Consider the following 14,105-nt stretch of genomic DNA (forward strand, 5'->3'; position numbering starts at 1 on the left):
TTTATTTCAATTAATCAATTACACATTCTAAATTTTCTTCCTTAGCATCACCAAGCACTGGTTTTTCATTCTGAAACCTTTAAACCCTTACTTTTCAATTTTTCCTTTTTTTCGTTTCTTTATTTCATAAATTGATCAATTACAAACATTTTATTAACTCGTCATCGCCTATCGCACACCAATCAATATTCAATCACTGGAAGCACAAATTACCATGGAACTTTTTTTTTACGCAGTCCCCGATTATTTCCGAGACTAATGCCAACTACTGCGTCGACGGCATGGGAAGGAAAGTGTTAAGCGCCAGTCCAACTTACGTCAAATACCGCACGATCTTTTTATCACAAACAAAATGCATTCTCGCTCATTTCACCAACCAAGTATCTTCCAGTGGGATGAACGACGGTGATTCCGCAAACCAAGCAAACAAACTCGCGATGATCTCTCATAGGCGTTTAAGTAAACGCAAAGGCGCACAGACAAAAAAAAAATCCACATTACAGAACTCTGGATACTGTACCTGGATAGGGATGAAGCTGCGGATTGCCGAGGGGCCCATGCACGACTGCTAAAGCAATTTGTATCTGCGCTCGGCAGCGCGGCCGGTGGGCCCCGCCCCGTCTCTGCTCTCAAAATACGCTTCTAGGCGTCGCTAACAGAAACCGCCAGGGACCGAAGCACGAACAGAATGGCGAGCGCTGACGGACGGACGGGAAGCGAACGGATGGAGCGAACAAAGTATGGCGGCCAGCGCGGGATCAGCGTGCCGCTCACGGTTGCCAGACGTACTTTTGTAAACCCTCTATTAACTTGGCAAGACGCGCTTCTTTATGTCGGGAAGATAAGGATCCGTGCTGCTTTGTCCTGATGTCCCCCGTCAACACGCCTCGGTCCGCTGCCGCATTCTCGAAAAACCAGCGGTGCTGGTTTTTCGAGAATGCGCGGACTCTCCGGGATGATTTATGGCCGTTTACTCGGGCATAACATCTAGACCTACGCCGAGGAGACGCCACGAAGTGGTCGCAGCCGATGAGTGCACCACGAATGTGTGTCGCTCTCCGAGTCCAAGGGGCAAAGTCGTCAGACAGGGCACTCTGCACAGCTTGTCATGGCCCTCAAATTGGAGCGTTAGTGGTGAAATCTGCACCGAGCCCCCACCTCAGCTAGGCAGCTCACAGCCAGCCTCAGAGATATGCCAGGCGCTAAGTCGTAGCAAAATTGCTGCACACATAATTACAAAACAAAAGAAGGGAGAATTGAAAATGGCTACCCAGCCGTCGCTACGAAAGCACATGGGCGGATAAGTGGCACGACGAACCCGATTTGTACGCTGAATTTGGATTTTCACATTGCGCTCTTCTTGATTTTTTTTTCTTTGGCTTTCATCCCCGAAAGAAAACCGCTCACAGTTTGCACAAGAGAGGAAAAAATGCAGCGTAATTATTCGCAATGCGCAAGAACAAAGCAATTGAACAACAAAAACACTTGCTTTCCAAGTTCCCTGTGCTCTTTTGCGCTGTTACTGAGGAAACCTCCGGCTGAGGCCATCGGCGTTACCGTTTTATTGCCCTCGCCGGTACCTGACTTCGAAGTTGTACTCTTGGAGTGCTAGCGCAGCAGCCCCGCGTTTTTAGCGGACATATTACGTAGCCACGTTAAGGGGCAGTGATCGGTCTCGATCACGAACTGGGAGCCGGCTGTAGCATCGCAGCCTTTGGGTTGCCCAAACCAGACAAGCACACTCTTTCTCCGATGTGCTGTAAGCCTGCTCTAGGTTGGTCGGTTTGCGGCTTTACAAACAATACAGGATGCTCTTCGCCCCGCATGCCGCTCTGACTAAGCACTGCTCCCATACCCCTCTCGCTCGCATCGCATTGGATGCCATCTTTAACGCTACGAATAAACTTTCCTTAGCCTCAATCCACGCCACTCGAACAGGTTCGGTTTTTCTTAAACTGTCAGTAAGAGGATTAGCTATCTTTGAGTAGTTCGGAATGTAGCCATGATAATAACCCGTCAAGCCCAGAAGTGCCCGGACGTCGGTTTTGGTAACTGGCCAAGGGTAGTCCTGAATGGCATAAACCTTTACATCTAGGGGCCTCCGGGATCCTCCGCCAATGACATGACCCAGGTGTTCGACCTCGGATTTTGCAAGTTGACACTTTTCGGCTCTAACATTCAAGCCTGCCTGCAGCAAGCGGGTCAGGAAGTCGCGCAAATGACACAAGTGCTCCTCCCAGCTGTTAGAGAAACCACAATGGTGTCAAGGTAAGGTAGCGCGACACCTTCTGTTCCTTTTAGGCCATGGTCCATGAGTCCAGAGAAACAAAATGCCTGAGTCGCTTTGGGACGTTAAACCCCACAAAATTAAACCAAACCAACCAGAAACACAATGGGGCATTTTTCAACCCAAAGCTCATCACGAGAGGCTGAAAACTGCCTACGGGCGAGGTGAACGCCGCGTAACGGCTGGCTCTTTCCGTCAAAAGAACTGCCAGTATCCTCGCGTGAGATCAAGTGTCGAAACACAGGCAGCCCTGCTGACAGTCTCTACGCGTTCCTCCAGATTTGGAATTGGGTAGAGTTGGCCCCTAGTCACATCATTCAATTTACGGTAATCAATGCAAGGTTTTGGGTCTTTGCCAGGCACCTATACCAGTATGAGCGGTGACGCATACTCACTGTCGGAGGGCGCAATGACTCCCAACTCCAGCATGCGTTGGGTCTCTGATGCTATATCTCTTTCTGCTTTGGAGAGACTCGGTAGGAGCGACAGCGAATGTGTTCGTTGGAAGTTAGCTAAATGTCATGCTATAACAGACAGGTCTTTCCGGGCCGATCCGCAAAAAAGTCTTCGAACTCTAGAAAAGTTGTTGAAGATGGTCCTGCTGTTCATTTTTAACCTATCGTTTACGTTGAGTTTCTCTAGCAGGCCCTGAATGAAAGAGATTCGGCGTCACCACTCGGAGAAACAAACGCCGTATCAACCTCCTCCAGTACGTTAAGTGCAAGCTGAGTTATAGCTTCACGCTCTCGGCAGGGTTTCATAAGGGTCGAGGGGTAAATTATAGTTTTCTTTCTCTTGCCGGGTAACTTTACCATGTAGTTAGTGTCAGACAGCTTACTGGTTACCTTAGCCGGTCCCTCCCATTGCACGTGCAACTTGTTGGCCTTGGAAGCCACCAAAAGCAACACCTTATCGCCCGCCGTAAACGTACGTTGGCGCGCCTTTTTATCGTAGTACCGCCTTGCCGTCTCCTGCGCGGACCTCATGTTACTCTCTACTAGCTCACCTGTATGACCTCAGCCTTTCGAGCAGGCTTAATACATAGTCTACCACGGTTGCGTCGTCGCCGGTACCCTCCTAGGCCTCTCTGACCATCTTGAGGGGCGATCTCAATGATTGCCCATAGACCAGTTCTGCTGGGCCTGTGGTCTCACGAGGCACTGACTGCAACGCGAACATAGTTGCAGGCAGACAGGCCTCCGAATCTTTGCGATGCTCATAGCACATGGCCCTTAGCACCCGTTCTAGAACGGAGTGCTACGCTTCCACGCTGTTGCTTTGAGGGTGCCTGACTGAACTGTGCCGCACCTTTCCAAAAACGATTGCAAAAACGCTTCCCTGGTCGCTCTATATGTCAGCTGGAAAGCCTACCCGAGAAAATAATGACAACCACCCGTCCACAATATTCACTTAGTTCAGTTCCTTGAGCGGAACTGCCTCTGGGAACTTGGTCGCTGGGCAAATCATTGTCAAAATGTAGCGACATCCAGACTGAGTCACAGGGAGTGGACCAACTTCGTCTACCACGAGGCGAAGAAAGGGTTCACTAATCATCGGTACTAGCTTCATGGAAGCCTTCAGTACTTCGCCCTGTTTCCCGACCCGCTGGCAAGTATCGCAACTTTTGACAAATTCTTCGACATCCCTGAAGCACCCGGACCAGTAGAATTCCTGTAAGAACCTTCCTTCATTTTTTTCACACCAAGGTGGGCCGACCATCCACCCCCATGGCACAAATTAAGGATGCCTGCCCGGTACTTTTGTGGCACTATGAGCTGGCCGAACCGAACTCCCTTGGAGTCTCTATACTGGCGGTACCAAACTCCGGATCTGTCTGATCATCATAACTACATCATCATCATCATCATCATCATCATCAACAGCCTGATTATACCCACTGCAGGGCGAAGGCCTCTCCCATATTTCTCCACTTAACCCGGTTCTGTGCTAGCTGCATCCACTTGACCCCTGCGAACTTCTTAATCTCATCCGCCCACCTAACTTTCTGCCGCCCCGGCCTGCTACGCTTTCCTTCCCTTGGAATCCAGTTTGTTACCCTCAGCGAACATCGGTTATCCTCTCTTCGCACTACATGTCCTGCCCATGTCCATTTCTTCTTAATTTCCACTAGAATGTCAGTAACTTAGTTATTTATCTCACCCACACTCTGCACGCTTCCTATCTCTTAATGTTACCCCTACCATTTTTCGTTCCATAGCCCTCTGGGTTGTCCTCAACTTATGTAGAACTCTCTTGGTTAGCCTCCACGTTTCAGCCCCATAGGTGAGTAGTAAAAGCTCGTTAATTCGAACTTCGCGGGACCGGGAAAAAAGTTCGAATTATCCGATGTTCGAATTATCGAATGGCCTCGAAAAAACTGACTAGAACCATTTGTATTACGGTAAATGTACCATATTTAGTCGCGTAACGAACTCGCTTGCACAATGAAGCCAACCAGCCCCGATTTGTGCCTACGAATCTGAAAAAAAAAGGCGGCAGTCATTAGCGCGTCCCTCCGTTTCGCGCCAAGATGCCGCGCAGCGATAACGGCGTGTTTACCTTTTGACTTTAGCTCCGGCAGGGGGGGAGGGAAGCGAACTTGGCAAATAAAAGCCGGCGTCATGATCGCGGCTGACTCGCCTGCGTTCATTGACGACTGATGGGTGGAAAAATGAATGGCTATCGCAAAAAAAAAAAAAAAAAGTTTAACCCTTTGTGCCCGTCCGAGGTCATAGCCTTTTATGGGCGTTGGCTGGGACCGTGCCGACACTACTTATCCCTATTTCCAAATTAACAGGGTTGGAATTAACGAGTATTTAGTTGCGAGCTACGGAGGTTGCGCAGAACAGAGAGCAGATTACTCCGTAGCCCTCCACTACGGCTCCCCTTTCTCTCTTTCCACTTTTGCTCCCACTTTCATCTATTCCCTTACGGCGCGGTTCAGGTGTCCACAGAGTAAGTGTGACAGATACTGCACCTTTCCCTTCCTGTGAACCAATTAATTAATAATTAAGCCGCCGCCGCGCGGCCATGCACTGACCTTGCCGCGTCCGCCGTCCCCTATCCCTCCAACGCCGCCTCTTTTACCCACTCTTCCATGGTTTTACCTGGTTCCATCTTCTGTCCCTGTTTTGGACGTGCGCAGCCTCTAATTATGTCTTCCGATCGCGGAGGTGTTTGTTCACTTTTTTTTTTTTTTTTTTTTTTTTTTTTTTTTTTTTCCGCGTGATGTGCGCCAAGCCGCCCAGACGCGGCGGCGCGTAGTTCGAATTATCCATAGCGGAACCGACTCGCGTTCGAATTAACGGGCTTTTTTATACACAGATCTCTATGGAGCTTGGCCGGACCAAGTAGTGTCGTTCGAATTATCCGAAAATTCGAATTATCGAGGTTCGAATTAACGAGCTTTCACTTACAGGCAAGATGCAACTGTTGTATACTTTCCTCTTGAGCGATACCGGTAAGCTGCTACTCATAATCTGCGAGTGCTTGCCAAATGCGCTCCATCCCAATCTTATTCTTCTTGTTATTTCCTTTTCGTGGTCCGGATCTGCGGTTACTACCTGTCCTAAGTAGACATATTCGCCTACTACTTCCAGTATTTCGCTACCTAATGTAAACTGCTGTTCCTTCCCGAGGCTGTTTAACATTACCTTAGTCTTCTGCATATTGATTTTCAAGCCTACCTTTCTACTTTTCTTGTCTAGGTCATCAATCATTATTTGCAGTTCATCCCCTGAGTTGCTTAGCAAGGCAATGTCATCAGCAAATCGCAGATTAGTGAGGGGTTCTCCATCTACCCTTATCCCTAACTGCTCCCATTCCAAGTCTCTGAATACTTCCTCTAAACAAGCTGTGAATAGTACTGGGGAGATTGTGTCTCCTTGCCTAACACCTTTCTTTATGGGAATTTTGTTACTTTCTTTATGCAGAACTATGGTTGCTGTGCAGCCACTATATATATCTTCCAGCACTTTCACGTACGGCTCGTCTACCCCCTGATTTCGCAATGCCTGCATCACCGCCGAGGTTTCAACTGAGTCAAATGCTTCTTCGTAATCAATGAATGCTATGTATAAGGGCTGGTTATATTCCGAGCATTTTTCTATCACCTGATTGATGGTATGGATATGATCGATAGTAGAGTACCGTTTCCAAAACGCTGCTTGATCCTTTGCTTGATTGCAGTCTAAGGTTGTCCTGATTCTATTAGCGATTACCTTAGTAAATACCTTATACGTAACAGACAGTAAGCTGATTGGTCTGTAATTTTTAAGGCCCTTAGAGTCCCCTTTCTTGTGAATGAGGATAATGTTTGCATTCTTCCATGGTTCCGGTACCGTCGATGACACTAGGCACTGCGTATACAGGGTGGCCAGTTTTTCTAACACGATATCCCCCCCGTCCTTCAGCAAATCTGTAGTTATCTGATCTTCTCCAGCTGATTTCCCCCTTTTCATAGTTTCTAGTGCTTTCTTGACATCGTTCTTCGTCACTGGTGGAACGTCTGACTGTTTTTCCCTACCGCTAATCTCATTACGGTTGGCTAATCTACGCTAATCTCATTACTTTGGCTACTGTAGAGATCTGTATAGAACTCCTCGGCTACTTTGACTATCATTTCCATATTAGTGATGACGTTGCCCGCCTTGTCCCTTATCGCATACATGTGGTTTTTGCCTATGGCCAATTTCTTCTTTACCGCTTTAAGGCTTCCCCCGTTCTTTACAGCATGCTCAATTTTCTCCATGTTATACTTCCTTATATCGGCCACCTTGCGCTTATTGATTAGCTTTATCTCGGCCAATTCGATCTGGTCTGTTGGATTGGAAGCTTTCATACTCTGGCGTTTCTTAATCAAATCTTTCGTCTCCTTACACAGCTTACCGCTATCCTCTCTAACTATCCTACCGCCTACTTCTACCGCGCACTCAGTAATGATATCTCTGAAATTATTGTTCCTTGCCTCTAGGGTAATGTCGCCATCCTCAGTTAGAGCTGAAAACCTATTCTGTAGCGAGATCCTGAACTCTTCTGCCCTCCGCCTCATCGCTAATTCGTTGATGGGTTTCTTTCTTACTAATCTGTGGCGCTCCTTCTTCAGATTTAGGCTAATTCGGGACCTCACCATCCTGTGGTCACTGCATCGCACTTTCCCGATTACCTCTACATCTTGAATAATGGCGGGGGTTGAACACATTATGAAGTCGATTTCGTTTTTAGTCTCCCCGTTAGGGCTTTTCCATGTCCATTTCCGGTTCTTCCGTTTGCTGAAGAAGGTATTCATGATTCTTAAATTATTGCGCTCTGCAAACTCAACTAGTAACTCCCTCCTGCTATTCCTAGAACCAATGCCATAGTCGCCTATTGCCTGGTCTCCTGCCTGTTTTTTGCCTACCTTGGCATTGAAGTCGCCCATTAGTACAGTATACTGCGTCTTTACTTTTCGCATTGCCGATTCTACATCTTCATAGAAGCTTTCAACTGCCTGGTCATCATAACTACATGTAGGTGCATAGGCCTGTACAACCTTCAGTTTATACCGCTTATTAAGCCTAATTACGATGCCTGCAACCCTCTCATTAATACTATAGAATTCATCTATATTGCCCGCTATATACTTATTGACAAGGAAACCTACTCCTAGTTGGCGCCTCTCTGGTAAACCTCGATAACACAGTACATGCCCATCCTTCAGTACAGTATATGCCTCATTCGGCCTCCTAACCTCACTAAGCAATATGACATCCCATTTCACGCCCTCTAGTTCCTCTAAGAGTACTGCTAAACTAGCTTCACTAGGTAGGGTTCTAGCATTAAACGTTGCCATAACTATATGTAGGTGCATAAGCCTGTACAACCTTCAGTTTATACCGCTTTATCATCAGCCTGATTATACCCACTGCAGGGCGAAGGCCTCTCCCATATTTCTCCCATATTTAATACCGCTTATTAGGCCTAATTACGATGCCTGCCACCGTCTCATTAATACTATAGAATTAATCTATATTCCCCGCTATATACTTATTGACAAGGAAACCTACTCCTAGTTGTCGCCTCTCTGGTGAACCTCGATAACACAATACAGTACAGTATATGCCTCATTCGGCCTCCTAACCTCACTAAGCAATATGACATCCCATTTCACGCCCTCTAGTTCCTCTAAGAGTACTGCTAAACTAGCTTCACTAGCTAGGGTTCTAGCATTAAACGTTGCCATAACTATATGTAGGTGCACTAGCCTGTACAACCTTCAGTTTATACCGCTTCATCATCAGCCTGATTATACCCACTGCAGGGCGAAGGCCTCTCCCATATTTCTCCCATATTTAATACCGCTTATTAGTTCTAATTACGATGCCTGCCTCCGTCTCATTAATACTATAGAATTAATCTATATTCCCCGCTATATACTTATTGACAAGGAAACCTACTCCTAGTTGTCGCCTCTCTGGTGAACCTCGATAACACAATACAGTACAGTATATGCCTCATTCGGCCTCCTAACCTCACTAAGCCCTATGACATCTCATTTCATGCCCTCTAGTTCCTCTAACAGCGCTGCTAAACTAGCTTCACTAGCTAGGGTTCGAGCATTAAACGTTGCCAGGGTCAGTTTCCAATGGCGGCCTGTCCAGCGGAGCCAGGCTTTCTTAGCACCCCCTGCTGCGTCACAGGTCTGACCGCTGCCGTGGTCAGTTGATCCGCAGCCGCTGGTGACTGAGGGCCGGGGTTTTATGGAGCTTATCATGAGAGGTTGCGGCCAATGCACCAGGGTGGCCAACTCCTGTTCTGGTGAGGGAGTTCGTTGCCGGAGGTGCTCACCGGCATCAGGTCGAACCCCAAACCTGTTTATGCAATTCCATCGACACTCGGATTTCTTTTTTTTTAATACGGCACCGGGATTTGAGCCCCTGTCCTCTTGCATGCGGGGCGGATGTTCTACCGCTACGCCACCGCTGCACTTTGAGCATACTGCAAGCCAGAGTTGGCTCAAGCAGGAGGGGCATACAGCTAAATATAAACCTATAAAAGCATCAGCCACAACAGCCGCAAGTTAATAGCAGGACACAAAACCAGCAGGCACAAAAAACAATACTAGGAAACATACAATAAATTCTCCAGCTCATTTACAAAACGCTTGGATGTACATAGACCCGAAGGAAGACTATTCCATTCCGCGACTGTTGTAGGCCGTCATTGCACCCGCCACCACTTCGGTGATGGACGACGACTGTTGCGGCGCGCGTCTTTCTCTCTCTGTTCTTTTATTGCGAAAGCAATACTACTTTCACTTTCCAGCCCTTCGCGTAGCGAGGCGGTAACTACCATTGACCTTTAGCGTGACGTTTGGCGCGCCGCCAAGCACAGCTGCACAAAAACAGGGGCCCCAACTAGCGCCGTCAACTCGCGAGGCGATAGCTACCAACCGCGGCCTAACTCCCGCTCCCTCCGTGAGGGAGCGCTACAGCCGGAGCGACGTCATCCTATCTGCGGCAAAAACAGGGACCCCAACTCGCGCCATTGGCTCGCGAGGCGGTAGCTACCAACCGCGGAGCTGCAGTTGTGCCACATGCTCCTAAAGCTAAGAAGAATTATGGGGCTGCAGTCGCAGATACCACCGGGGGTGCAACGTTAGATACTATAGGAGGTGGTCTAGCGGCAGGTGGAACCAACGCAGTCTCCAGGGATGCTTTCATTTCTGCTGGCGTAAAGAATGCCGTTGCAGCCGGTGCCGGAGCGGCAGTTGTACATTCTGCCTTAACCTCACCCACAACCAAGTATATCGTTGCAGCCATGGCACTCCTTGCCTCGCTACCAGTTAGCACCCCGCAATAAACAATAGTTGAACCATATGCCGTGTCCAGAGTGTATCACTGCATAACCATAAGCATAACCACAAGCACCACAACCAGCTACACCACCAGCTGAACCTAGGCGTAGCCATAGCTATTGCTTTCGCAATTACCAGGCTTAACCAAGCTAAGCCACTGCCAATTTTTTTTCTTCTCTATTTTCTCTTCTGTCCACACGAGGCAGCGGGGGTGGCTCAGCTATAGAGCCAGTAGCAGGCCCGTGCATTTTCTTTTCCTTCCTACAGCCACAACAACAACTCGTTAGACAGACGTTACGGAGAAGCAGAAAAGAAGATTGCGCCAGGTAGCCGCATTGCTTTCGCAACCTACCAGGATTAACCAAAGCATAAGCCCTAGGTAATTTTTTATTTATATGTTGTAGGCCATCATTGCACCCGCCACCGCTTAGGTGGTGGACGACGGCTGTTGCGGTGCGCGTCTTTCTCTCCCTCTTCTTTTTCTTTCTTCTCTACTTTCTCTCTTTTGTCCGCACGAGGCAGCGGAGAGGCCCCGCCGGGGTGGTGCAGTGGTAAGACGCCCAACTACTGTGCCAGAGTACCCGGGTTTGAACCCGACCTCGGCGGTTGCGTTTCGATGGAGGCGAAAGGAAGAGGCGTCCGTGTGCTGTGCGATGTCAGCGCACGTTAAAGATCCCCAGGTGGTCGAAATTACTCCGTAGCCCTCCACTACGGCTCCCCCCTCTCTCTTTCCACTTTCACTCCCACCTTCCTCCCTTCCCTTAGGGCGCGGTTGCGATGTCCACAGAAAACAAGTGAGACAGTTACCGCTCCTGTCCCTTCCTATAAATCAATCAATCAGGCAGCGGAGGGGGCTCAGCTACAGAGCCAGTAGCAGGCCCGTGCATTTTCTTTTCCTTCTTCCTATAGCCACAACAACTGATATCGCACAGCACACGGACGCCTCTTCGTTTCGTCTTCATCGAAGCGCAGCCGCTGGCGGTCGGGATCGAACCCGGGAACTCCGGGACAGTAAATGGGTGTCGATGTAATGTTTCGATATGAAGCAATATTGATCTTTGCTCTTTACTTTTAAACAGCAGCCGAGAAATATATCTATTATGGTGATATATAGCATAATGTAGACAGCAATCAACATTCGAGGGACACTTAAGCTCCACTATTATTGACATTATGTGAAAGACCATTCAGCTTCGATACACAACTCCGCTTTAGCCGAGCCGAATAAACGTGCCTGTCTGGGGTAGACTTGAGATGCAAGGGCCCCGAAACAGCTCCTTTAAATGGGAGCTTTAGTTGGGAATCAACTCCCCCCCCCCCAATTTATAGGAGATCATTCGTGTGTCTTGCATCTCGAGTCTACCCCCAGGGAGGCATAATCGAACCCTCCTATTTAAAGGAGCTGCTGGATTTGGCAGTTTCGGTTCTGTCACAAGTTATAGTGACTTCATACAACCTGACCAATCAAATCTTTGATCTGTACGATTTGCTCCGTAGCCCTCCACTACGGCACCTCTTTTTTTTAGGCTTTAACTCTCACCTTCCTACATTACCTTACGGTATGGTCAAGTGTCCACGGAGAAAGTGTGACAGATACTGCGCCTTTCTTTTCGTTTGAATCAATGTGCAATTTATTTGATGCTGTCCTTCGATTAGCAGAGTTGCCTATGGATTTATATACCGTGTTTTGCAACGTGCCTGCTGTTTCAGAGCCTTGCACGCTGCCGCCCAGTTCCATCGCCAACGGTGCCGTCGAGCTTCCTCTGGGAAACCCGGTGAAGGGCGCAAAGCTCATTTACAAGTGTAACCCGGGCTACTCGCTGGAAGGAGACGTCGAGCGAACTTGCCAAAGCGATGGAACCTGGTCGGGCGCTGAACCCACATGCACAGGTTTGTACTGATGCTTCTCTGTAAGGCAACCGACTTTTGTGTTGTACATAAAGAAAATGAAGGAACTGACTATTTCTTCGAATTTCTGACTTTGTAATTAGTAGCGAATTGTGGACTTCATGGTTCTGGAGTACACCGGCTCGCGCTTATCGTTTATGTCCTTACCTTCCACTGTGGTTTTTTTCTTGCCATTTTCTCATACTGAGCTCTCCGCATAAAGAAGGCAAAAGAGTATAAGCAAACAAAGCCAGGGTGTGCGGAGCGGGCGACGTTTAAGCTGCGCCTTTAATGGTGCGACGCGTGAGCGTGAACGGATCTTCGTTTGCGAACACACACGTTGGCACTTTCTTATTCACTAATCCCTTAATAGGTGCATTTATTATCTTGCAAGTTGAACATACAGTTAAAAGCTATCATATTATGTCATAGACCATCCGATATTGATATTGGTATACGGGGAAGATTCACAAACGATAGTCCCGCTCAACTAGGGTAGATGTCAGCTCAGATCTGTCCACCCTCAGCGTCGTCATTCTCAGGCAGTCTGCCCCACTTCATCGTATTCTGGCGCACGACCAGCGCCTACCGCTAAGTAACACTATCCCCTTAGGGAAAAGCACAGTCCGAGTGCTTTCTACGTTAGTGAAATAGAACGTGAATGATAGGGCTTGAGGCGGGAGACATGCGCGATTTCGTAGGGTGGCGCTACGGACGAGAACTCTTGATGCAGATGTTCAACATCGAATGTGACGTAGGGCACGGGGCGCAAGATATGGTAAGGGCCTGTGTAACGAGGCAAGTTTTTCGCACAACTCCACTCGACCGTACGGTAGCCACAGCAAGACTAGAGATCTAGGGGTGTAGTGCACATCACGGTGGCGTCTGTTGTACAGGTATTTTTGAGTCTGATAGAGAGAGTCTATCACGAGCAATCCAGCGGGCATCATGAACGCCGGTGATGGCATCACTGGCATAAATACCGGTGGCATCAGCCGCAGTCTCAGGTAGTGAAGTATCGAAGGGCAGTAACGGGTGTCGGTCAAAGAGCAGGTAGAATGGAGAGCATCTAGCGGTAGAATGGGGCGATGAGCTGTAGGCGAATGCCAAGGGGTAGATGAACATCCCAATCCCGATGGTTGTCATACACATACATGGACAGTATACAGTGCGGGTACGGTTTAGACGTTCCGAGAGGCCGTTGGTCTGGGGCTGATAGGCGGTGGTGAATATGTGGCGGACGGAGCACGAACGGGGAATTTCGTCATGCACTTTTTAAAGAAAGCAGCAGCCACTGTCAGTAGTTCACGAGGGGCGCCATGATGAAGAATCACGTTGTCTAGAAGGAAGTCAACGACGTCTGTGGCTCAGCTGGTCGGGATGGCGCGGGTAACAGCGTACCGCGTAGCGTAATCGGTGGCGACGGCGATCTAGTTGCTCCCCGAGACGGAGACTAAGAAGAGCCCCAATAAGGTCAACGCCAACGCGGGAAAACGGGTCGGTAAGGGATCAGTTGCAGGTGGCCTGATGGAAAAACGAAGGGTCTCTTCCGACGCTGGCACAGTTCACATGTGGCAACGTATTAATACGCTGGACGGAGCGGTTGAGCTCCGGCCAGTAGAAACGTTGGCGCAGGCTATCGTATGTGCGGAAGACGCCCGAGTGGCCAGCCGTTTGAGCATCATGACACTGTTGAGGGATGATGGAGCGAAGATGTCTGGGAACGATGAGCAAAAGCTCAGTCCCATCTGGTCGCATATTACATCGGTGCGGTCCCGTGGTGTACAAATAAGGCGAGGAATGGATCAGAGTGGTCGGATGTAAGACGGTGGATGTAGCGAAGGATTGAAGCGCTGTTCACTGAGAATGTTAGAAAAGGCCGAGACAGACAAGGCATCATCGTCACAGCCGGAAGGGAGTCGACGGGACAAGCAGTCTGAACCTAGCTGAAGCCGGCTTGTAGACGACGGATATTCTTGCAATCGTAGCCCCCAGCGTCCCCAACGGCCAGTAGGGTGTCTGAGGGAAGAAAACACAAGATATGCTATTCTGTCCTAACAGTAAATGGGAGGCCAAACAAATAACGGTGGATCTGTG

At 48.7% G+C, this 14,105-nt stretch overlaps 1 protein-coding gene across 1 annotated transcript in view; it reads left to right on the forward strand.

Moving 5' to 3' along the window:
• The first annotated feature begins 2,122 nt into the window (after positions 1-2,122).
• The window catches only part of LOC146180299 (P-selectin-like), a 61,519-nt gene continuing 49,536 nt past the window's right edge, over positions 2,123-14,105 (forward strand). Inside the window, exons 1-2 of the mRNA XM_084580363.1 lie at positions 2,123-2,201; positions 11,832-12,011. Of these exons, the coding sequence (XP_084436489.1) occupies positions 2,123-2,201; positions 11,832-12,011 (259 nt within the window). The remainder of the gene's footprint in view (positions 2,202-11,831; positions 12,012-14,105) is intronic.

The sequence above is a fragment of the Amblyomma maculatum genome, chromosome 9 (genome assembly GCF_055883805.1).
Source record: "Amblyomma maculatum isolate TAMU_Amacu chromosome 9, ASM5588380v1, whole genome shotgun sequence".
Classification (NCBI taxonomy): Eukaryota; Metazoa; Arthropoda; class Arachnida; order Ixodida; family Ixodidae; genus Amblyomma; species Amblyomma maculatum.